The sequence below is a fragment of the Nothobranchius furzeri genome, chromosome 2 (genome assembly GCF_043380555.1).
Source record: "Nothobranchius furzeri strain GRZ-AD chromosome 2, NfurGRZ-RIMD1, whole genome shotgun sequence".
Lineage (NCBI taxonomy): Eukaryota > Metazoa > Chordata > Actinopteri > Cyprinodontiformes > Nothobranchiidae > Nothobranchius > Nothobranchius furzeri.
In genome coordinates, this window is record NC_091742.1 from 74,033,092 (window position 1) to 74,057,799 (window position 24,708).

The 24,708-nt window shown below is 39.1% G+C and overlaps 2 protein-coding genes and 5 non-coding genes across 7 annotated transcripts in view; 5 read left to right on the top strand and 2 right to left on the bottom strand.

Annotated features, from left to right (window-relative positions):
• Positions 1–30: 30 nt before the first annotated feature.
• Positions 31–3,096, bottom strand: LOC139065983 (uncharacterized). Its single transcript, XM_070547936.1, has 5 exons — positions 2,542–3,096; positions 2,348–2,452; positions 2,155–2,223; positions 928–2,017; positions 31–529 (listed from the first exon to the last, which is right to left on the bottom strand). The coding sequence occupies exons 4-5, from the start codon at positions 1,962–1,964 to the stop codon at positions 31–33; spliced, it is 1,536 nt and encodes a 511-aa protein (XP_070404037.1). The 5' UTR covers positions 1,965–2,017; positions 2,155–2,223; positions 2,348–2,452; positions 2,542–3,096.
• Positions 3,089–24,708, bottom strand: part of LOC129165140 (uncharacterized) — an 83,612-nt gene continuing 61,992 nt past the window's right edge. Inside the window, exons 5-8 of the mRNA XM_070547937.1 lie at positions 5,476–22,537; positions 4,703–4,865; positions 3,267–4,151; positions 3,089–3,165 (exon numbers count right to left, since the gene is read on the bottom strand). Coding sequence (XP_070404038.1) covers positions 3,423–4,145 — 723 coding nt within the window. The 5' untranslated portion in view covers positions 4,146–4,151; positions 4,703–4,865; positions 5,476–22,537 and the 3' untranslated portion in view covers positions 3,089–3,165; positions 3,267–3,422. The remainder of the gene's footprint in view (positions 3,166–3,266; positions 4,152–4,702; positions 4,866–5,475; positions 22,538–24,708) is intronic.
• trnag-gcc (transfer RNA glycine (anticodon GCC)) lies at positions 9,191–9,261 on the top strand. Its single transcript has one exon. It is a non-coding gene; the product is annotated as a tRNA-Gly (tRNA).
• Positions 12,693–12,763, top strand: trnag-gcc (transfer RNA glycine (anticodon GCC)). Its single transcript has one exon. It is a non-coding gene; the product is annotated as a tRNA-Gly (tRNA).
• trnag-gcc (transfer RNA glycine (anticodon GCC)) lies at positions 16,194–16,264 on the top strand. The gene has a single exon. It is a non-coding gene; the product is annotated as a tRNA-Gly (tRNA).
• trnag-gcc (transfer RNA glycine (anticodon GCC)) lies at positions 22,673–22,743 on the top strand. Its single transcript has one exon. It is a non-coding gene; the product is annotated as a tRNA-Gly (tRNA).
• Positions 23,229–23,300, top strand: trnad-guc (transfer RNA aspartic acid (anticodon GUC)). The gene has a single exon. It is a non-coding gene; the product is annotated as a tRNA-Asp (tRNA).

A 24,708-nucleotide genomic window follows, 5' to 3' on the forward strand; every position in this document is an offset into this window, starting at 1 on the left:
GTCACTGAGGCATCCACGGAGAATATGCACTCACTGTATGCGCCACGTCTTCAGCATGGAGGGTTTAAACAGAGGGACATCATTTGGATCCTTGGCCAGATGAAGATGGTTGATCACCTTTTCCACTCTGTCCAGGAGCTCTGTGGGCTGTGGTATCTTGGTCCTGCAGTGCTCCCGTATGTGTTGTTTGGTGGGATTGGCTGGCCGGATACCACAGAATTCGTAGGCGTCCCGGAGCTTCTTGAGGTCCTCCTGATCCACCACAGAGAAGGCAGCAGAGAGAAGCTGGCAGAAACTGCTGTAGAGGGGGTGATGCTCAGACGTGCACTCCCGTGAAAAGCGCCTGAGGCAGTGAAACAAGTCCAGTTTTATGGCAATGTTGGGGTTGTAATGGGATCGAGAGGCACTAGTATTAGCCAGGGGTCCAGAGGTAGCAGCATTCACAATGGCAGGGGTTGTCTTCCAAGCATCCCAGAGTAAATGTTCACCAGGGATGGAGTCTGGGATCTTGAAAGAAGCACAGCAATCCCTGATCGGAAGATACACAAAGATGCAGAATAATTAGAATCATTCTTATGTTTTTGACTGCTGTATTTGGTCTCTGAGCACCAGGTTTCCTGGTTCTGTTAGGATGATGTCATCAAACAGCTGGTCATGATCTCGATAAACAATAAACACTTATTCCTAATGTTTTTCCTTTTGCATCACTGTGTATTCTAACAGTTTCATGAATTTCTTCCAACATTTTCTAATTTATTAGAAAAGTATTTTTTTAAAATAAAATTAAAGAATTGTGTTTTCGTTAGTCAACCATTTGTTTCTTCTCCTAATCACTAAGGTTGCACATTAAAACAGACATAATCAAACACACAATCAGGATCATTAGCAGGCTAAAAGGTAAAGAAGAGAGAAGATGTCTGCTCTCACCTGTCCACCCAGTGGTAGCCTGCCTTCTCCACTTCAGCTTCAGCGTACCTCCTGGCCACTCCCTCGTACATCGGCTGCAAGGACCTCTCAGCCTCAGACTGAACCATCACCCAGGAAACAATCAACCAGTTTTCGTTCATGATCGCAAAGCTAGACATTGTCCCTGATGCAAGTGTCACTTTGCGTGCAACTTTTCTGGTGTGGTCAGACCTGAAGATCTGTCCAAAAGATCCTTGAAGGAGCCTGGACATGACTGGCTCTTGGCGTCTGTACTCTTCCAGCAGACAGTCAGTGAGGTAGAAGCTGGAAACAGAAATTCCACACCACCCACTGGCATCTTCATAGGAGCCAAAAGGACGTGGTGCATTGTCCTTTCTCACAAACTGCCCAATGGTCTTCTGTCCATGAACCCCTGCCTCAGCATCCCAAACGCTCTCGATTGCCTGCAGGTATGCCAGGTGAGCTCGCTCATATTTGAGATGCATGAGTTCATTCACCTGGTTTGCCATGTCTGATGGTGATTTGCCCGTGCGCCTCAGCTCATCCATTACAGACTTGCAGATGGCCTTCTTATATGTCAGGAATGCAGGCAGAATGTTTGTGAAGTGGCTGGGCAGCTTTTGCAGCCACCGGGGACTGTCTGCAAACCAGTTTCTCCGACAGGACTTGCAACAAAGTCTGGAGGAAAAGATATAATACTGTCCACCGGTGCCAACAATCACCCGAGGCCTACCCACGCCAGCAGAGACCACCTGAGGATGATGACACCCATGAAGACAGGGCAGGATGTAATTGTTCCTCAGTCTGATCATGATGTTGCTTTCAGGCTTCCAGATGAAAAACGGGTGCAGCTGGAAGAAGTTGGGTGATGGGAGGTCGGCCACTGTGTCGATCAGCTCTGGTTGTGGAGGAAGACGCCAGAGGGAAACTGCGTTCCCAACGATGCGAACGGGACGAGAGCCAGGCCACAGTCCGAGATCCTGTAGTTCTGTCCTCATCCACAGTTTCTGGTGCTGAGAACAGCTCCAGCTGTTCATATCGAGGTCCCGGTCAGGCAAGAGTGAAGGAGCAGGTGGCTGGGCTGAGGAAACTGATATTCAAAAAGACAGATGATTTTAGAGTCCTTTCAGTCAAAACAAATGTTAAAGAATGTGTGGAACAAATGATAAAGCTAAAGTTAAGTAAACAAGTCAAAAAAGAAGCTGTCTAGATGATTTCCACTCTCACCCTTTTCACCTCTGTCTTCAAAATCCAGCACTCTCTGTGCAGAGGAGCCAGCAGATCTTGTGTTTGAATCTGAAAAATGGAGCCATCTTTCTGTTATTGTTCCAGGAATAATGGATCAGATCAAATCATTTGACGTAGTTGTGTAATTATCAGCAATAAACAGATGTTTAGTTCAATATTAGTGGAGATCTACCGTTAGATGACTCCAGGCTCTTTGTGAAGCTCGATGTTTCCTTTGCCAGGAAGGCGAGCTCTGGTGGCAGGGCCGCAGGTGTCTTCCCTTGTTTACTGGTTGGGACTGGTCCCAGAACAAGGTAAAGAAAAAAAGTCTTCATGTAGCCTTGATTAAAATAAAACAGTTGAGAAACAGAGCTTGAATCTTCTCACCATCAACTGCTGAGGTTTCCAGTTGCTCTGATGCATCAGGAGGAGGTCTGGACAGCGTTGCAGACGGGACTAAAACAGAAAAGGCAGCAGTTATTCCAGCAGTTACAGAGTGTGCAGGTGTTGGTTGGTGTTAGTAGGAACTCAATCACACACAGTTACTTTTCCTGCTTACCACAGCTTTACACATAATACTGGAAAGGTCAGAAACAACCTCTTACTAATCAACCTAAGCAGGAGGAGTAACAGCACCCAGTGCACAAGCATGCATTCAACTTATAGTGCAAACCCCCACTTCAATGTTTTTAGTGTACAAGACATGCAAAAAAATAAAAATAACATACTCACTGTGTCTGGAATCACATCTTCTCAGCAGGAATCAATTCATAGTCCTGAGGACTTTTAGTGTAACAGTAGGAAGAGACACGTGGAACAGGAACCTGGCCAGAACGTGGCCATAACAAAAAGCAAAGGCAGAACACAGAAGGTCATGGCTCAGTTTAGGATGGCAATTCTTCATGCAAGAGAATAGCTCTCCAGTCCTGAAACCTCTCATTTAAAAACCTGGTTTTGCTCGTGGAAGTAGTCTTGACACATCCTCTTCTCTTTTTGCTGCAGCTACAGCAACTGGTTACACACACACACACAAAAGCAAACATCTAGAAATGAGATACACATCTGCAAGAGAGGCTCAAGAATTAACTGACTGTATTAACAGTGTTACTGACTGCTCGTGCTCAGCAGGTCAGAGGGTGAGATGTTCAACATGGCGCTCTCCAACTCTTTGTCCTCGTCCATAACTGTAGTGTGGACAAAGATTACAGCACACAGAATGACAAATATGATATCAGTTCAGGATAAATGTTAAACATTACATGTTTCTGTCATTTCAAAAATGAACATGAATCAAGTTTCTTACCCAGAGGTTCAGGTGGCACACTTGTATCCTGTTCAGTGGGTGTAGAAGCTGAGGCAGATTGATGTCTGCCCTGCAGGTACTGCTGCAGCTTCTTCATGCGTGTCCCGGGGAGGCAACTCTTTTTCAAGATGAAGTCCGCATACCCATCAGCTCTACTGTCCCAGATTTCCTTCCATGTGCTTTTGGCCCGGGAGCCAAAGCCAACCTGCTGCTCATCTTCACAAGAGGCTTTGACAACACCTGCCTCGTAGCCGAGGACAGACTTGATCTCTGCAAAACTAAGAGCAAACTTAACAAATGTCTGCAGGCTGACCTTGCTGTGATCCTCAGCCGAGCTACAGAGACCCAAATCCTCCTCCTTCTGGCGGTTCTTAATGAGGTACAGAGTGTATCCCACATCATTTTCTAAAAGCCACCTGAAAGACTTTCCTTTATATTTTCCAAATTGAAGGATGTAGTCTCCCAGCAGCTCTGTAATGTCTGTGGTATCCCCTCCTCTCCTACGAACTGTGGCCAAAGCATTTTGCCGTACCAGGTCCTCCTTCATGGACGCAGACCTGTCCTGCAAACTGGGGTCATCCTTGATGCGCTTGGCTTCAGGAGAGGGCGCCTGCAGGAGATATCCAAGGGGCCCCTTACGGAAAACCACGCTCAGCTTTCCTGGATAAAATACCATTTTCCTCTGCATCTTCGCCTGGTAAAGTTCATGGACATTTTTGATTTAGTTATTAGACACAACATTATAAAATATTTTAAGATTTGCTTGCATAGTTTTGATAATCATGTCTTTGTTCTGGAGCTGATTAACTTCAATAACAATTCTATCAAATAATGAACCCACTAAAACTGTGTGTGTGTGTGTGTGTGTGTGTGTGTGTGTGTGTGTGTGTGTGTGTGTGTGTGTGTGTGTGTGTGTGTGTGTGTGTGTGCGTGTGCATCTTCTGTTCTCATTACAACATTCTAAAGATACAACTGCAAACAAGATGAAGAGAGGCTGGGTTATATTTATTACTGTCATCAAACCTCACTCGACTATCTGCCTTTATTAAACCCATATCTTTATTTATTGGTTTGATTAACAAACTAGACAAACTATTCCTTAGTAGTAAAGCTCATTTGATCCTCTTATCTTTGTAACACAACACCAGTTATGTGACTCGCTGTCTGTATTATAGAATCAAATAGAAAACAATAGCACTTTGAGGAGGTTTAAATAAAGTTTCTTAAAGAATTGTTGCTTCTCACCTGAGGAACTCTGTCAGCACAACCTGGAATAGCTGGTAGTGGGTTGTTTCTGATGAACAAGCTGTAATCACATGTAAATCACCCTAAGAAGTCGATGATCTCACTGGGGACGGTGCCTCACTGTATTCCTGGCTCCACCTCCTCACACACTGAAGATCAGAGACTGTAGAAAGAGAAAAGAAGGTGAAGATACAGGCAGCCTTTGAAGGTCATAGACACAGGGGTTAATGCACCAGGCTGTGGTGTGAGTGACTCAGAGGGATGCAAAATCACTGCTGAATGTTCAAGAAATAGCTTGTATTTTATTATTTCTTTCAGTGACACAGAGCAGTCAGGCACAAATTAAAGTCCAAAAAATAAGTATACTTATTCAGCCATCAAACATTCATTTTTTGAATTGTAAGTACTGAGTTGGGCCAGGAAAGCTGATACCTATATTAATGTTATTTTTTGTTTAGTTTTTATTTATTAATTTTTTTACTTGTATTTATTTTACAGAGTTTACAAGACAAAAAAGCATTACTTGAAAAAACCACTGCTGTGTTGTTTACAAATAACAAAATAATACCGAAGTTAATATAAAACCATAATTATCTTCTATATTTTTGCAATTTTTTCATTAGTTTTAACCGTAGAACTATGATCCTGAAGTGTTTACTTTTGAATTTAGCGTTTAGCGTGTATAGCGTTGCTACTCGTATCCTAGCAACGCAGTACGTTCGGAAACAACACCTCCAATCCTTGTAATCTGCATTCATATCAACAAAACTTACCTTATAACAGTCTAACCGAAGATTAAAGAATACTTTTAATCCGCTCCGCTGCTAATCAGTCCTGTCTCTACCGAAGTGGTTAGCAAGTGAACTACCGTTTCAGGCAGCTTCCTAGAAGAGAGAAGAGCGCAACAGCGCCACAATGCGTAGTGGTCAAAAATATATTACATCCGTAGTGGTTTAGGACTACCATTGGGAATGAATGAGATTTGGTTTAGGGGCGTTTAGCTAAACAATTCTCGGTCCCAGCGCGGGAGGCCCGGGTTCGATTCCCGGCCAATGCAGCAGCTTTCTTTTCCCCCATAATCCTAACCAGAAACAAAGAATTAATACCATTAATTTTGAGTGACTGGGTGAACTAATTATGAGTGATTTTGTGATGTGGTTCATATCTCAGCCTATAGGAAAAGCTTGGTCTTGTTTTCTTCCTGACTCCTGAGTCCTAGCTTACAGTGAAGTGCAGTGAAAGACGACAGAGCCAGCAGAGAACTCAGTTTGTAGGATTTTGCTCTGCATCTATCACAGATAGATCGTGCAAAAGTACCTTTATCTTGGCATGAATTATCTACCTTAAGTGTCTTACTTTTACTTGGATAAATGTGTAAAATCACAACTGTTAATTAGTTTTAAGCCCCCTTTGTCAAAACAAGCTGTAATCATGACCCTACGTGGTTTTCTGGTTGCATAACAATGGGAGTAATGTGACCAGCTCGCAAATACACACAGGTGTGTGGATTGACTTCAGAGGATTAAGAGTAGCTAATGTATCAAGAAATTGCAGAATAATTAAAAGTTACTGTGATGCATTCAGAAGCCCACGCTGCTGCTGTTGCACATTGAGGACATCATGCCAAGTCGACCATCATGTGACAATGGCACCCTTTGCTGGATTCCTCTAGTTAAGTCATTTCTCTCTCAGAGTATTTTGTCTGACAACTTATTTCCTGACCACATTTGGTTTGACAAATCTTTTTCAGAAGGCTTTTTGGTTTGACAGCAATTTTTCTGATGACATTTTGTGTGACTATTTTTTTCCCGATGACTTTTGGTTTGTCAACTTTTTTCTTTAAATTTGGCTTGACAACTTTTTTCCTGATGACATTTAGTTTGACAATTTTTTTCCTGACAGCTTTTGGATTGACAACTTTTTCCTGATGGCCTTTGGTTTGAGAACTTTTTTCAAAAAAGATTTTGATTTGACTTTTTTTTTCCCTGAAGCTGTTTTTTCTGATGGCTTTATTCCTGAGACTTTTTTGACTAACATTATTTAGTCAGAAGTCTGATGGTTTTTTGATTGAAACCCAGCATGTAACCTACGCCCTAAGTTTAGACGTGAAGGACAAAGACAAGAAGAAATTCAGCAGTTTCTGAATTGTTTTTCATGTGTTTCTGAAGTCATTTCTATCTAAGAGTATTTTGTCTGACAACTTATTTCCTGACCACATTTGGTTTGACAAATCTTTTTCAGAAGGCTTTTTGGTTTGACAGCAATTTTTCTGATGACATTTTGTGTGACTATTTTTTCCTGATGACTTTTGGTTTGTCAACTTTTTTCTTTAAATTTGGCTTGACAACTTTTTTCCTGATGACATTTAGTTTGACAATTTTTTCCTGACAGCTTTTGGATTGACAACTTTTTCCTGATGGCCTTTGGTTTGAGAACTTTTTTCAAAAAAGATTTTGATTTGACTTTTTTTTTCCCTGAAGCTGTTTTTTCTGATGGCTTTATTTCTGAGACTTTTTTGACTAACATTATTTAGTCAGAAGTCTGATGGTTTTTTGATTGAAACCCAGCATGTAACCTACGCCCTAAGTTTAGACGTGAAGGACAAAGACAAGAAGAAATTCAGCAGTTTCTGAATTGTGTTTCATGTGTTTCTGAAGTCATTTCTATCTAAGAGTATTTTGTCTGACAACTTATTTCCTGACCACATTTGGTTTGACAAATCTTTTCCAGAAGGCTTTTTGGTTTGGCAGCAATTATCCTGATGACATTTTGTGAGACAATTTTTTTTCCTGATGACTATATGTTTGACAACTTTTTTCCTGACAGTTTTTTGTTTCACTGCTATTTTCCTGATGACATTTGGTTTGACAACTTTTTTCTTTAAATTTGGCTTGACAACTTTTTTCCTGATGACATTTAGTTTGACGATTTTTTCCTGACAGCTTTTGGATTGACAATTTTTTCATGATGGCCTTTGGTTTGAGAACTTTTTTCCAAAAAGATTTTGGTTTGACTTTTTTTCCCTGCGAAGCAGTTTTTTCTGATGGCTTTATACCTGAGACTTTTTTGACTGACATTATTTAGTCAGAAGTCTGATGGTTTTTTGATTGAAACCCAGCATGTAACCTACGTCCTAAGTTTAGAAGTGAAGGACAAAGACAAGAAGAAAATTAGCAGTTTAAAAGGCATCCCTTCAAAAATACACCCTCCTACAAACACATCTGTATAGAGAAAAAAAAATCACGTCTTGCTGCAATCATCAGCAGCATTGGTGGTTCAGCAGGAGGCCCGGGTTCGATTCCCGGCCAATGCAGCACTTTACTTTTCCCCCATAATCCTCACCAGAAACAAAGAATAAATACAACTAATTTTGAGTGACTGGGTGAACTAATTATGAGTGATTTTTGTGATGTGGTTCATATCTCAGCCTATAGGAAAAGCTTGGTCTTGTTTTCTTCCTGACTCCTGAGTCCTAGCTTACAGTGAAGTGCAGTGAGAGACGACGGAGCCAGCAGAGAACTCAGTTTGTAGGATTTTGCTCTGCATCTATCGCAGATAGATCGTGCAAAAGTACCTTTATCTTGGCATGAATTATCTACCTTAAATGTCTTACTTTTACTTGGATAAATGTGTAAAATCACAACTGTTAATTAGTTTTAAGCCCCCTTTGTCAAAACAAGCTGTAATCATGACCCTAAGTGGTTTTCTGGTTGCATAACAATGGGAGTAATGTGACCAGCTCGCAAATACACGCCGGCGTGTGGATTGACTTCAGAGGATTAAGAGTAGCTAATGTATCAAGAAATTGCAGAATAATTAAAAGTTACTGTGATGCATTCAGAAGCCCACTCTGCTGCTGTTGCACATTGAGGACATCATGCCAAGTCGGCCATCATGTGACAATGGCACCCGTTGCTGGATTCCTCTAGTTAAGTCATTTCTATCTCAGAGTATTTTGTCTGACAACTTATTTCCTGACCACATTTGGTTTGACAAATCTTTTCCAGAAGGCTTTTTGGTTTGGCAGCAATTATCCTGATGACATTTTGTGAGACAATTTCTTTTCCTGGTGACTTTATGTTTGACAACTTTTTTCCTGACAGTTTTTTGTTTCACTGCTATTTTCCTGATGACATTTAGTTTGACAATTTTTTCCTGACAGCTTTTGGATTGACAACTTTTTCCTGATGGCCTTTGGTTTGAGAACTTTTTTCCAAAAAGATTTTGGTTTGACTTTTTTTTTTCCTGTGAAGCAGATTTTTCTGATGGCTTTATTCCTGAGACTTTTTTGACTGACATTATTTAGTCAGAACTCTGATGGATTTTTGATTGAAACCCAGCATGTAAACTACGTCCTAAGTTTAGAAGTGAAGGACAAAGACAAGAAAAAAATTAGCAGTTTAAAAGGCATCCCTTCAAAAATACACCCTCCTACAAACACATCTGTATAGAGAAAAAAAAAATCACGTTTTGCTGCAATCATCAGCAGCATTGGTGGTTCAGTGGTAGAATTCTCGCCTGCCACGCGGGAGGCCCGGGTTCGATTCCCGGCCAATGCAGCAGCTTTCTTTTCCCCCATAATCCTAACCAGAAACAAAGAATTAATACCATTAATTTTGAGTGACTGGGTGAACTAATTATGAGTGATTTTGTGATGTGGTTCATATCTCAGCCTATAGGAAAAGCTTGGTCTTGTTTTCTTCCTGACTCCTGAGTCCTAGCTTACAGTGAAGTGCAGTGAAAGACGACAGAGCCAGCAGAGAACTCAGTTTGTAGGATTTTGCTCTGCATCTATCACAGATAGATCGTGCAAAAGTACCTTTATCTTGGCATGAATTATCTACCTTAAGTGTCTTACTTTTACTTGGATAAATGTGTAAAATCACAACTGTTAATTAGTTTTAAGCCCCCTTTGTCAAAACAAGCTGTAATCATGACCCTACGTGGTTTTCTGGTTGCATAACAATGGGAGTAATGTGACCAGCTCGCAAATACACACAGGTGTGTGGATTGACTTCAGAGGATTAAGAGTAGCTAATGTATCAAGAAATTGCAGAATAATTAAAAGTTACTGTGATGCATTCAGAAGCCCACGCTGCTGCTGTTGCACATTGAGGACATCATGCCAAGTCGACCATCATGTGACAATGGCACCCTTTGCTGGATTCCTCTAGTTAAGTCATTTCTCTCTCAGAGTATTTTGTCTGACAACTTATTTCCTGACCACATTTGGTTTGACAAATCTTTTTCAGAAGGCTTTTTGGTTTGACAGCAATTTTTCTGATGACATTTTGTGTGACTATTTTTTTCCCGATGACTTTTGGTTTGTCAACTTTTTTCTTTAAATTTGGCTTGACAACTTTTTTCCTGATGACATTTAGTTTGACAATTTTTTTCCTGACAGCTTTTGGATTGACAACTTTTTCCTGATGGCCTTTGGTTTGAGAACTTTTTTCAAAAAAGATTTTGATTTGACTTTTTTTTTCCCTGAAGCTGTTTTTTCTGATGGCTTTATTCCTGAGACTTTTTTGACTAACATTATTTAGTCAGAAGTCTGATGGTTTTTTGATTGAAACCCAGCATGTAACCTACGCCCTAAGTTTAGACGTGAAGGACAAAGACAAGAAGAAATTCAGCAGTTTCTGAATTGTTTTTCATGTGTTTCTGAAGTCATTTCTATCTAAGAGTATTTTGTCTGACAACTTATTTCCTGACCACATTTGGTTTGACAAATCTTTTTCAGAAGGCTTTTTGGTTTGACAGCAATTTTTCTGATGACATTTTGTGTGACTATTTTTTCCTGATGACTTTTGGTTTGTCAACTTTTTTCTTTAAATTTGGCTTGACAACTTTTTTCCTGATGACATTTAGTTTGACAATTTTTTCCTGACAGCTTTTGGATTGACAACTTTTTCCTGATGGCCTTTGGTTTGAGAACTTTTTTCAAAAAAGATTTTGATTTGACTTTTTTTTTCCCTGAAGCTGTTTTTTCTGATGGCTTTATTTCTGAGACTTTTTTGACTAACATTATTTAGTCAGAAGTCTGATGGTTTTTTGATTGAAACCCAGCATGTAACCTACGCCCTAAGTTTAGACGTGAAGGACAAAGACAAGAAGAAATTCAGCAGTTTCTGAATTGTGTTTCATGTGTTTCTGAAGTCATTTCTATCTAAGAGTATTTTGTCTGACAACTTATTTCCTGACCACATTTGGTTTGACAAATCTTTTCCAGAAGGCTTTTTGGTTTGGCAGCAATTATCCTGATGACATTTTGTGAGACAATTTTTTTTCCTGATGACTATATGTTTGACAACTTTTTTCCTGACAGTTTTTTGTTTCACTGCTATTTTCCTGATGACATTTGGTTTGACAACTTTTTTCTTTAAATTTGGCTTGACAACTTTTTTCCTGATGACATTTAGTTTGACGATTTTTTCCTGACAGCTTTTGGATTGACAATTTTTTCATGATGGCCTTTGGTTTGAGAACTTTTTTCCAAAAAGATTTTGGTTTGACTTTTTTTCCCTGCGAAGCAGTTTTTTCTGATGGCTTTATACCTGAGACTTTTTTGACTGACATTATTTAGTCAGAAGTCTGATGGTTTTTTGATTGAAACCCAGCATGTAACCTACGTCCTAAGTTTAGAAGTGAAGGACAAAGACAAGAAGAAAATTAGCAGTTTAAAAGGCATCCCTTCAAAAATACACCCTCCTACAAACACATCTGTATAGAGAAAAAAAAATCACGTCTTGCTGCAATCATCAGCAGCATTGGTGGTTCAGCAGGAGGCCCGGGTTCGATTCCCGGCCAATGCAGCACTTTACTTTTCCCCCATAATCCTCACCAGAAACAAAGAATAAATACAACTAATTTTGAGTGACTGGGTGAACTAATTATGAGTGATTTTTGTGATGTGGTTCATATCTCAGCCTATAGGAAAAGCTTGGTCTTGTTTTCTTCCTGACTCCTGAGTCCTAGCTTACAGTGAAGTGCAGTGAGAGACGACGGAGCCAGCAGAGAACTCAGTTTGTAGGATTTTGCTCTGCATCTATCGCAGATAGATCGTGCAAAAGTACCTTTATCTTGGCATGAATTATCTACCTTAAATGTCTTACTTTTACTTGGATAAATGTGTAAAATCACAACTGTTAATTAGTTTTAAGCCCCCTTTGTCAAAACAAGCTGTAATCATGACCCTAAGTGGTTTTCTGGTTGCATAACAATGGGAGTAATGTGACCAGCTCGCAAATACACGCCGGCGTGTGGATTGACTTCAGAGGATTAAGAGTAGCTAATGTATCAAGAAATTGCAGAATAATTAAAAGTTACTGTGATGCATTCAGAAGCCCACTCTGCTGCTGTTGCACATTGAGGACATCATGCCAAGTCGGCCATCATGTGACAATGGCACCCGTTGCTGGATTCCTCTAGTTAAGTCATTTCTATCTCAGAGTATTTTGTCTGACAACTTATTTCCTGACCACATTTGGTTTGACAAATCTTTTCCAGAAGGCTTTTTGGTTTGGCAGCAATTATCCTGATGACATTTTGTGAGACAATTTCTTTTCCTGGTGACTTTATGTTTGACAACTTTTTTCCTGACAGTTTTTTGTTTCACTGCTATTTTCCTGATGACATTTAGTTTGACAATTTTTTCCTGACAGCTTTTGGATTGACAACTTTTTCCTGATGGCCTTTGGTTTGAGAACTTTTTTCCAAAAAGATTTTGGTTTGACTTTTTTTTTTCCTGTGAAGCAGATTTTTCTGATGGCTTTATTCCTGAGACTTTTTTGACTGACATTATTTAGTCAGAACTCTGATGGATTTTTGATTGAAACCCAGCATGTAAACTACGTCCTAAGTTTAGAAGTGAAGGACAAAGACAAGAAAAAAATTAGCAGTTTAAAAGGCATCCCTTCAAAAATACACCCTCCTACAAACACATCTGTATAGAGAAAAAAAAAATCACGTTTTGCTGCAATCATCAGCAGCATTGGTGGTTCAGTGGTAGAATTCTCGCCTGCCACGCGGGAGGCCCGGGTTCGATTCCCGGCCAATGCAGCAGCTTTCTTTTCCCCCATAATCCTAACCAGAAACAAAGAATTAATACCATTAATTTTGAGTGACTGGGTGAACTAATTATGAGTGATTTTGTGATGTGGTTCATATCTCAGCCTATAGGAAAAGCTTGGTCTTGTTTTCTTCCTGACTCCTGAGTCCTAGCTTACAGTGAAGTGCAGTGAAAGACGACAGAGCCAGCAGAGAACTCAGTTTGTAGGATTTTGCTCTGCATCTATCACAGATAGATCGTGCAAAAGTACCTTTATCTTGGCATGAATTATCTACCTTAAGTGTCTTACTTTTACTTGGATAAATGTGTAAAATCACAACTGTTAATTAGTTTTAAGCCCCCTTTGTCAAAACAAGCTGTAATCATGACCCTACGTGGTTTTCTGGTTGCATAACAATGGGAGTAATGTGACCAGCTCGCAAATACACACAGGTGTGTGGATTGACTTCAGAGGATTAAGAGTAGCTAATGTATCAAGAAATTGCAGAATAATTAAAAGTTACTGTGATGCATTCAGAAGCCCACGCTGCTGCTGTTGCACATTGAGGACATCATGCCAAGTCGACCATCATGTGACAATGGCACCCTTTGCTGGATTCCTCTAGTTAAGTCATTTCTCTCTCAGAGTATTTTGTCTGACAACTTATTTCCTGACCACATTTGGTTTGACAAATCTTTTTCAGAAGGCTTTTTGGTTTGACAGCAATTTTTCTGATGACATTTTGTGTGACTATTTTTTTCCCGATGACTTTTGGTTTGTCAACTTTTTTCTTTAAATTTGGCTTGACAACTTTTTTCCTGATGACATTTAGTTTGACAATTTTTTTCCTGACAGCTTTTGGATTGACAACTTTTTCCTGATGGCCTTTGGTTTGAGAACTTTTTTCAAAAAAGATTTTGATTTGACTTTTTTTTTCCCTGAAGCTGTTTTTTCTGATGGCTTTATTCCTGAGACTTTTTTGACTAACATTATTTAGTCAGAAGTCTGATGGTTTTTTGATTGAAACCCAGCATGTAACCTACGCCCTAAGTTTAGACGTGAAGGACAAAGACAAGAAGAAATTCAGCAGTTTCTGAATTGTTTTTCATGTGTTTCTGAAGTCATTTCTATCTAAGAGTATTTTGTCTGACAACTTATTTCCTGACCACATTTGGTTTGACAAATCTTTTTCAGAAGGCTTTTTGGTTTGACAGCAATTTTTCTGATGACATTTTGTGTGACTATTTTTTCCTGATGACTTTTGGTTTGTCAACTTTTTTCTTTAAATTTGGCTTGACAACTTTTTTCCTGATGACATTTAGTTTGACAATTTTTTCCTGACAGCTTTTGGATTGACAACTTTTTCCTGATGGCCTTTGGTTTGAGAACTTTTTTCAAAAAAGATTTTGATTTGACTTTTTTTTCCCCTGAAGCTGTTTTTTCTGATGGCTTTATTTCTGAGACTTTTTTGACTAACATTATTTAGTCAGAAGTCTGATGGTTTTTTGATTGAAACCCAGCATGTAACCTACGCCCTAAGTTTAGACGTGAAGGACAAAGACAAGAAGAAATTCAGCAGTTTCTGAATTGTGTTTCATGTGTTTCTGAAGTCATTTCTATCTAAGAGTATTTTGTCTGACAACTTATTTCCTGACCACATTTGGTTTGACAAATCTTTTCCAGAAGGCTTTTTGGTTTGGCAGCAATTATCCTGATGACATTTTGTGAGACAATTTTTTTTCCTGATGACTATATGTTTGACAACTTTTTTCCTGACAGTTTTTTGTTTCACTGCTATTTTCCTGATGACATTTGGTTTGACAACTTTTTTCTTTAAATTTGGCTTGACAACTTTTTTCCTGATGACATTTAGTTTGACGATTTTTTCCTGACAGCTTTTGGATTGACAATTTTTTCATGATGGCCTTTGGTTTGAGAACTTTTTTCCAAAAAGATTTTGGTTTGACTTTTTTTCCCTGCGAAGCAGTTTTTTCTGATGGCTTTATACCTGAGACTTTTTTGACTGACATTATTTAGTCAGAAGTCTGATGGTTTTTTGATTGAAACCCAGCATGTAACCTACGTCCTAAGTTTAGAAGTGAAGGACAAAGACAAGAAGAAAATTAGCAGTTTAAAAGGCATCCCTTCAAAAATACACCCTCCTACAAACACATCTGTATAGAGAAAAAAAAATCACGTCTTGCTGCAATCATCAGCAGCATTGGTGGTTCAGCAGGAGGCCCGGGTTCGATTCCCGGCCAATGCAGCACTTTACTTTTCCCCCATAATCCTTACCAGAAACAAAGAATAAATACAACTAATTTTGAGTGACTGGGTGAACTAATTATGAGTGATTTTTGTGATGTGGTTCATATCTCAGCCTATAGGAAAAGCTTGGTCTTGTTTTCTTCCTGACTCCTGAGTCCTAGCTTACAGTGAAGTGCAGTGAGAGACGACGGAGCCAGCAGAGAACTCAGTTTGTAGGATTTTGCTCTGCATCTATCGCAGATAGATCGTGCAAAAGTACCTTTATCTTGGCATGAATTATCTACCTTAAATGTCTTACTTTTACTTGGATAAATGTGTAAAATCACAACTGTTAATTAGTTTTAAGCCCCCTTTGTCAAAACAAGCTGTAATCATGACCCTAAGTGGTTTTCTGGTTGCATAACAATGGGAGTAATGTGACCAGCTCGCAAATACACGCCGGCGTGTGGATTGACTTCAGAGGATTAAGAGTAGCTAATGTATCAAGAAATTGCAGAATAATTAAAAGTTACTGTGATGCATTCAGAAGCCCACTCTGCTGCTGTTGCACATTGAGGACATCATGCCAAGTCGGCCATCATGTGACAATGGCACCCGTTGCTGGATTCCTCTAGTTAAGTCATTTCTATCTCAGAGTATTTTGTCTGACAACTTATTTCCTGACCACATTTGGTTTGACAAATCTTTTCCAGAAGGCTTTTTGGTTTGGCAGCAATTATCCTGATGACATTTTGTGAGACAATTTCTTTTCCTGGTGACTTTATGTTTGACAACTTTTTTCCTGACAGTTTTTTGTTTCACTGCTATTTTCCTGATGACATTTAGTTTGACAATTTTTTCCTGACAGCTTTTGGATTGACAACTTTTTCCTGATGGCCTTTGGTTTGAGAACTTTTTTCCAAAAAGATTTTGGTTTGACTTTTTTTTTTCCTGTGAAGCAGATTTTTCTGATGGCTTTATTCCTGAGACTTTTTTGACTGACATTATTTAGTCAGAACTCTGATGGATTTTTGATTGAAACCCAGCATGTAAACTACGTCCTAAGTTTAGAAGTGAAGGACAAAGACAAGAAAAAAATTAGCAGTTTAAAAGGCATCCCTTCAAAAATACACCCTCCTACAAACACATCTGTATAGAGAAAAAAAAATCACGTTTTGCTGCAATCATCAGCAGCATTGGTGGTTCAGTGGTAGAATTCTCGCCTGCCACGCGGGAGGCCCGGGTTCGATTCCCGGCCAATGCAGCAGCTTTCTTTTCCCCCATAATCCTAACCAGAAACAAAGAATTAATACCATTAATTTTGAGTGACTGGGTGAACTAATTATGAGTGATTTTGTGATGTGGTTCATATCTCAGCCTATAGGAAAAGCTTGGTCTTGTTTTCTTCCTGACTCCTGAGTCCTAGCTTACAGTGAAGTGCAGTGAAAGACGACAGAGCCAGCAGAGAACTCAGTTTGTAGGATTTTGCTCTGCATCTATCACAGATAGATCGTGCAAAAGTACCTTTATCTTGGCATGAATTATCTACCTTAAGTGTCTTACTTTTACTTGGATAAATGTGTAAAATCACAACTGTTAATTAGTTTTAAGCCCCCTTTGTCAAAACAAGCTGTAATCATGACCCTACGTGGTTTTCTGGTTGCATAACAATGGGAGTAATGTGACCAGCTCGCAAATACACACAGGTGTGTGGATTGACTTCAGAGGATTAAGAGTAGCTAATGTATCAAGAAATTGCAGAATAATTAAAAGTTACTGTGATGCATTCAGAAGCCCACGCTGCTGCTGTTGCACATTGAGGACATCATGCCAAGTCGACCATCATGTGACAATGGCACCCTTTGCTGGATTCCTCTAGTTAAGTCATTTCTCTCTCAGAGTATTTTGTCTGACAACTTATTTCCTGACCACATTTGGTTTGACAAATCTTTTTCAGAAGGCTTTTTGGTTTGACAGCAATTTTTCTGATGACATTTTGTGTGACTATTTTTTTCCCGATGACTTTTGGTTTGTCAACTTTTTTCTTTAAATTTGGCTTGACAACTTTTTTCCTGATGACATTTAGTTTGACAATTTTTTTCCTGACAGCTTTTGGATTGACAACTTTTTCCTGATGGCCTTTGGTTTGAGAACTTTTTTCAAAAAAGATTTTGATTTGACTTTTTTTTTCCCTGAAGCTGTTTTTTCTGATGGCTTTATTCCTGAGACTTTTTTGACTAACATTATTTAGTCAGAAGTCTGATGGTTTTTTGATTGAAACCCAGCATGTAACCTACGCCCTAAGTTTAGACGTGAAGGACAAAGACAAGAAGAAATTCAGCAGTTTCTGAATTGTTTTTCATGTGTTTCTGAAGTCATTTCTATCTAAGAGTATTTTGTCTGACAACTTATTTCCTGACCACATTTGGTTTGACAAATCTTTTTCAGAAGGCTTTTTGGTTTGACAGCAATTTTTCTGATGACATTTTGTGTGACTATTTTTTCCTGATGACTTTTGGTTTGTCAACTTTTTTCTTTAAATTTGGCTTGACAACTTTTTTCCTGATGACATTTAGTTTGACAATTTTTTCCTGACAGCTTTTGGATTGACAACTTTTTCCTGATGGCCTTTGGTTTGAGAACTTTTTTCAAAAAAGATTTTGATTTGACTTTTTTTTCCCTGAAGCTGTTTTTTCTGATGGCTTTATTTCTGAGACTTTTTTGACTAACATTATTTAGTCAGAAGTCTGATGGTTTTTTGATTGAAACCCAGCATGTAACCTACGCCCTAAGTTTAGACGTGAAGGACAAAGACAAGAAGAAATTCAGCAGTTTCTGAATTGCGTTTCATGTGTTTCTGAAGTCATTTCTATCTAAGAGTATTTTGTCTGACAACTTATTTCCTGACCACATTTGGTTTGACAAATCTTTTCCAGAAGGCTTTTTGGTTTGGCAGCAATTATCCTGATGACATTTTGTGAGACAATTTTTTTTCCTGATGACTATATGTTTGACAACTTTTTTCCTGACAGTTTTTTGTTTCACTGCTATTTTCCTGATGACATTTGGTTTGACAACTTTTTTCTTTAAATTTGGCTTGACAACTTTTTTCCTGATGACATTTAGTTTGACGATTTTTTCCTGACAGCTTTTGGATTGACAATTTTTTCATGATGGCCTTTGGTTTGAGAACTTTTTTCCAAAAAGATTTTGGTTTGACTTTTTTTCCCTGCGAAGCAGTTTTTTCTGATGGCTTTATACCTGAGACTTTTTTGACTGACATTATTTAGTCAGAAGTCTGATGGTTTTTTGATTGAAACCCAGCATGTAACCTACGTCCTAAGTTTAGAAGTGAAGGACAAAGACAAGAAGAAAATTAGCAGTTTAAAAGGCATCCCTTCAAAAATACACCCTCCTACAAACACATCTGTATAGAGAAAAAAAAATCACGTCTTGCTGCAATCATCAGCAGCATTGGTGGTTCAGCAGGAGGCCCGGGTTCGATTCCCGGCCAATGCAGCACTTTACTTTTCCCCCATAATCCTCACCAGAAACAAAGAATAAATACAACTAATTTTGAGTGACTGGGTGAACTAATTATGAGTGATTTTTGTGATGTGGTTCATATCTCAGCCTATAGGAAAAGCTTGGTCTTGTTTTCTTCCTGACTCCTGAGTCCTAGCTTACAGTGAAGTGCAGTGAGAGACGACGGAGCCAGCAGAGAACTCAGTTTGTAGGATTTTGCTCTGCATCTATCGCAGATAGATCGTGCAAAAGTACCTTTATCTTGGCATGAATTATCTACCTTAAATGTCTTACTTTTACTTGGATAAATGTGTAAAATCACAACTGTTAATTAGTTTTAAGCCCCCTTTGTCAAAACAAGCTGTAATCATGACCCTAAGTGGTTTTCTGGTTGCATAACAATGGGAGTAATGTGACCAGCTCGCAAATACACGCCGGCGTGTGGATTGACTTCAGAGGATTAAGAGTAGCTAATGTATCAAGAAATTGCAGAATAATTAAAAGTTACTGTGATGCATTCAGAAGCCCACGCTGCTGCTGTTGCACATTGAGGACATCATGCCAAGTCGACCATCATGTGACAATGGCACCCTTTGCTGGATTCCTCTAGTTAAGTCATTTCTCTCTCAGAGTATTTTGTCTGACAACTTATTTCCTGACCACATTTGGTTTGACAAATCTTTTTCAGAAGGCTTTTTGGTTTGACAGCAATTTTTCTGATGACATTTTGTGTGACTATTTTTTTCCCGATGACTTTTGGTTTGTCAACTTTTTTCTTTAAATTTGGCTTGACAACTTTTTTCCTGATGACATTTAGTTTGACAATTTTTTTCCTGACAGCTTTTGGATTGACAACTTTTTCCTGATGGCCTTTGGTTTGAGAACTTTTTTCAAAAAAGATTTTGATTTGACTTTTTTTTTCCCTGAAGCTGTTTTTTCTGATGGCTTTATTCCTGAGACTTTTTTGACTAACATTATTTAGTCAGAAGTCTGATGGTTTTTTGATTGAAACCCAGCATGTAACCTACGCCCTAAGTTTAGACGTGAAGGACAAAGACAAGAAGAAATTCAGCAGTTTCTGAATTGTTTTTCATGTGTTTCTGAAGTCATTTCTATCTAAGAGTATTTTGTCTGACAACTTATTTCCTGACCACATTTGGTTTGACAAATCTTTTTCAGAAGGCTTTTTGGTTTGACAGCAATTTTTCTGATGACATTTTGTGTGACTATTTTTTCCTGATGACTTTTGGTTTGTCAACTTTTTTCTTTAAATTTGGCTTGACAACTTTTTTCCTGATGACATTTAGTTTGACAATTTTTTCCTGACAGCTTTTGGATTGACAACTTTTTCCTGATGGCCTTTGGTTTGAGAACTTTTTTCAAAAAAGATTTTGATTTGACTTTTTTTTTCCCTGAAGCTGTTTTTTCTGATGGCTTTATTTCTGAGACTTTTTTGACTAACATTATTTAGTCAGAAGTCTGATGGTTTTTTGATTGAAACCCAGCATGTAACCTACGCCCTAAGTTTAGACGTGAAGGACAAAGACAAGAAGAAATTCAGCAGTTTCTGAATTGCGTTTCATGTGTTTCTGAAGTCATTTCTATCTAAGAGTATTTTGTCTGACAACTTATTTCCTGACCACATTTGGTTTGACAAATCTTTTCCAGAAGGCTTTTTGGTTTGGCAGCAATTATCCTGATGACATTTTGTGAGACAATTTTTTTTCCTGATGACTATATGTTTGACAACTTTTTTCCTGACAGTTTTTTGTTTCACTGCTATTTTCCTGATGACATTTGGTTTGACAACTTTTTTCTTTAAATTTGGCTTGACAACTTTTTTCCTGATGACATTTAGTTTGACGATTTTTTCCTGACAGCTTTTGGATTGACAATTTTTTCATGATGGCCTTTGGTTTGAGAACTTTTTTCCAAAAAGATTTTGGTTTGACTTTTTTTCCCTGCGAAGCAGTTTTTTCTGATGGCTTTATACCTGAGACTTTTTTGACTGACATTATTTAGTCAGAAGTCTGATGGTTTTTTGATTGAAACCCAGCATGTAACCTACGTCCTAAGTTTAGAAGTGAAGGACAAAGACAAGAAGAAAATTAGCAGTTTAAAAGGCATCCCTTCAAAAATACACCCTCCTACAAACACATCTGTATAGAGAAAAAAAAATCACGTCTTGCTGCAATCATCAGCAGCATTGGTGGTTCAGCAGGAGGCCCGGGTTCGATTCCCGGCCAATGCAGCACTTTACTTTTCCCCCATAATCCTCACCAGAAACAAAGAATAAATACAACTAATTTTGAGTGACTGGGTGAACTAATTATGAGTGATTTTTGTGATGTGGTTCATATCTCAGCCTATAGGAAAAGCTTGGTCTTGTTTTCTTCCTGACTCCTGAGTCCTAGCTTACAGTGAAGTGCAGTGAGAGACGACGGAGCCAGCAGAGAACTCAGTTTGTAGGATTTTGCTCTGCATCTATCGCAGATAGATCGTGCAAAAGTACCTTTATCTTGGCATGAATTATCTACCTTAAATGTCTTACTTTTACTTGGATAAATGTGTAAAATCACAACTGTTAATTAGTTTTAAGCCCCCTTTGTCAAAACAAGCTGTAATCATGACCCTAAGTGGTTTTCTGGTTGCATAACAATGGGAGTAATGTGACCAGCTCGCAAATACACGCCGGCGTGTGGATTGACTTCAGAGGATTAAGAGTAGCTAATGTATCAAGAAATTGCAGAATAATTAAAAGTTACTGTGATGCATTCAGAAGCCCACTCTGCTGCTGTTGCACATTGAGGACATCATGCCAAGTCGGCCATCATGTGACAATGGCACCCGTTGCTGGATTCCTCTAGTTAAGTCATTTCTATCTCAGAGTATTTTGTCTGACAACTTATTTCCTGACCACATTTGGTTTGACAAATCTTTTCCAGAAGGCTTTTTGGTTTGGCAGCAATTATCCTGATGACATTTTGTGAGACAATTTCTTTTCCTGGTGACTTTATGTTTGACAACTTTTTTCCTGACAGTTTTTTGTTTCACTGCTATTTTCCTGATGACATTTAGTTTGACAATTTTTTCCTGACAGCTTTTGGATTGACAACTTTTTCCTGATGGCCTTTGGTTTGAGAACTTTTTTCCAAAAAGATTTTGGTTTGACTTTTTTTTTTTCCTGTGAAGCAGATTTTTCTGATGGCTTTATTCCTGAGACTTTTTTGACTGACATTATTTAGTCAGAAGTCTGATGGTTTTTTGATTGAAACCCAGCATGTAACCTACGCCCTAAGTTTAGAAGTGAAGGACAAAGACAAGAAGAAATTCAGCAGTTTCTGAATTGTGTTTCATGTGTTTCTGAAGTCATTTCTATCTCAGAGTATTTTGTCTGACAACTTATTTCCTGACCACCTTTGGGTTGACAAATCTTTTTCAGAAGGCTTTTTGGTTTGGCAGGAATTATCCTGATGACATTTTGAAAGAATTTTTTTTCCTGATGTTTTTGGTTTCACAGCTATTTTCCTGACGACATTTGGTTTGACAACTTTTTTCCTGACAGTTTTTGGTTTCACAGCTATTTTCCTGACGACATTTGGTTTGACAACTTTTTTCTTTACATTTGGCTTGACAACTTTTTTCCTGATGACATTTAGTTTGAGAATTTTTTACTGACATCCTTTGGATTGACAAATTTTTTGTTGATGGCTTTAGGATTGAGAACTTTTTTCCAAAATGATTTTGGTTTGACTTTTTTTCCCCATAAGCTGTTTTTTCTGATTGTTTTTCTGATGGCTTTATTCCTGAGATTTTTGGACAGATGCTATTAAGTCAGAAGTCTGATGGTTTTTAAAAAAAATAAAACTGAGGCTTCTTTTCTCTCTGGTCTTTTGTCTGACACCTGAGGATGTCTCTGATTAGACCGATACCTTATTCTACATGCATGCTCCAGAACTTCCTGCCTCTTCTAAACACAAAGGACCAGAGAACCCAGCATGTAGCATAGATCCTAAATTTAGAAGAGAAGGAAGAAGAAAAGAAGAAAATCAGCAGCCTAAAAGGCATCCCTTCAGAAATACACCCTCCTACAAACACATCTGTATGGAAAAAAAAAAAAAATCACATTTTGCTGTGATCACCAGCAGCATTGGTGGTTCAGTGGTAGAATTCTCGCCTGCCACGCGGGAGGCCCGGGTTCGATTCCCGGCCAATGCATCAGTTCTTTTTTTCACCACAATCTTGACAAGTAACAGAAATAATTAATACAATATTTTACCCACAAAGGGCAGAAACCCTAACTATAACCTCGAGACCTTCAGTTTCTGATAAAAATCTAGAAAGCAGCTTCCTGTTCTAACCTGTAGAACCAACCCAGTTTGCTCCTGAGAACTGCATTCATTTTCCGAAGAGAACAAAAAAAAAGTAAAGTAAAGTCTTATTTCTTTCTCCCAGCTCAGACTGTTGACTGAGGTATTTTAGAGATGAGGCTCTTTCTCCGAGTTCCTGCTGGTCTCCAGGTCCCTTGTAGAGGGGCATTGGGGGAATGATTCCCACAATGTCAAACATCACATAAACAGAACAGCCCTGCTAGTTGGCAAAAGAATGTCATTCTTCCTGTTAAAATAAATAAATAATTTAACATTATTCGAGACCTCCAACACTTCAAAAACCCCTTTGTCTTGATACAAATAAGCAGTAGCTCCTCGTTAGTATAGTGGTGAGTATCCCCGCCTGTCACGCGGGAGACCGGGGTTCGATTCCCCGACGGGGAGTAACAACTTTAGTTTACCTTTTTTATACAAAAAATAAAACAATATTAAAACTCTTCATTCATTTTCTATTTACATTCTGACAATCAATATATCAATGTATTGACCTGATTAATCACACACACACACACACACACACACACACACACACACACACACACACACACACACACACACAGTTAGGTGTACCTGTTACTGAAGAGAGAGAAGTACACTGACACACTGGTTTTGTCATGTGGACCAAGTCGACACAGCAAAGGCTCACACACAAAGACCTGAGAGGTTTGCTGGGCTGAATTTCTTCATTCTCTCCAGTATTTCTTCATTCTCTCCAGTAGGGCGACATTCATGCTCCCCTGGATGGCCAGTCCCTTAATAAATGAAAGACTGAATAATGAGTCGCGCATACAATTTAAATGAAATGTAATGATGTGTGTTACAAAAAGAGCTGCAGCGATTGAATATTCTACCAGTAACAATGTAATGGTGGCAAAGCTATTCCATCATGTATGGGTTGGCAAAATAATAAGGTTTAAATTGTATTCAAATATAGAAGCGTTTATGAATTACATGCTACAACAGCTTGGCATAGCACTGCTGCGATGTGTGGAGCAGACTCATAGCAACAACTAGACTCCAGGTAGCTGCTACGTTTCTGCCCCACACCGCTGCAGCTGCAGACATCTACAAAAAAAAAGGATGGTGGGGATTTTTCTTTTGCTTCTAGAGTTTAGTTACTCACAACCATCTGACTGAGTGTGCTCACGCTAGCACTAGCATTAGCCAATCTGCCCATAGTTTGGACTTCAGTACAAAGCAGGAGAGGAACTACCAGATCCCCGTCATCAATGAGTGCCCAGTGGAGAGAGTGAGCAGCTTCAAATACCTCGGTGTTCACATCACGCAGGACCTGTCATGGTCCTGTCACATCAACACCGTGGTGAAAAAGGCCCGGCAGCGTCTCTACTACCTCAGACGCTTGAGAGACTTCCGACTGCCCCCCAGGGTGCTCAGGAACTTCTACTCGTGCACCATAGAGAGCATCCTGACGGGGAACATCATAACCTGGTTCGGGAACAGCACCATGCAGGACAGACGAGCTCTACAGAGGGTTTTTCGATCAGCTGGGCGCACCATCCGCTCCGAGCTCCCTGACCTGCACTCGATCTACAGCAGGCGGTGCTGGACCAAGGCCAGGAAGATCGTGAAGGACCTCAGCCATCCAAATAACAGACTGTTCTCTCTGTTGAGGTCAGGAAAGCGATTCCGCTCCCTGAACACCAACACAGAGAGGCTGAGGAGGAGTTTCTTCCCGCAGGCAATACGATATTTAAACCACACCACCACATAGTAAGTGCACACACATATGGTTCTCACACACACCGAACAGTCTGGACTTTGCTTAAGCACA

Coding starts and splice junctions, on each gene's coding strand:
- LOC139065983 (XM_070547936.1), bottom strand. CDS start 1,964: ATGAACAGCTGGAGCTGTTCTCAGCACCAGAAACTGTGGATGAGGACA. Junction 530..927: donor GGCTACCACTGGGTGGACAG/GTGAGAGCAGAC, acceptor TCTTCCGATCAG/GGATTGCTGTGCTTCTTTCA.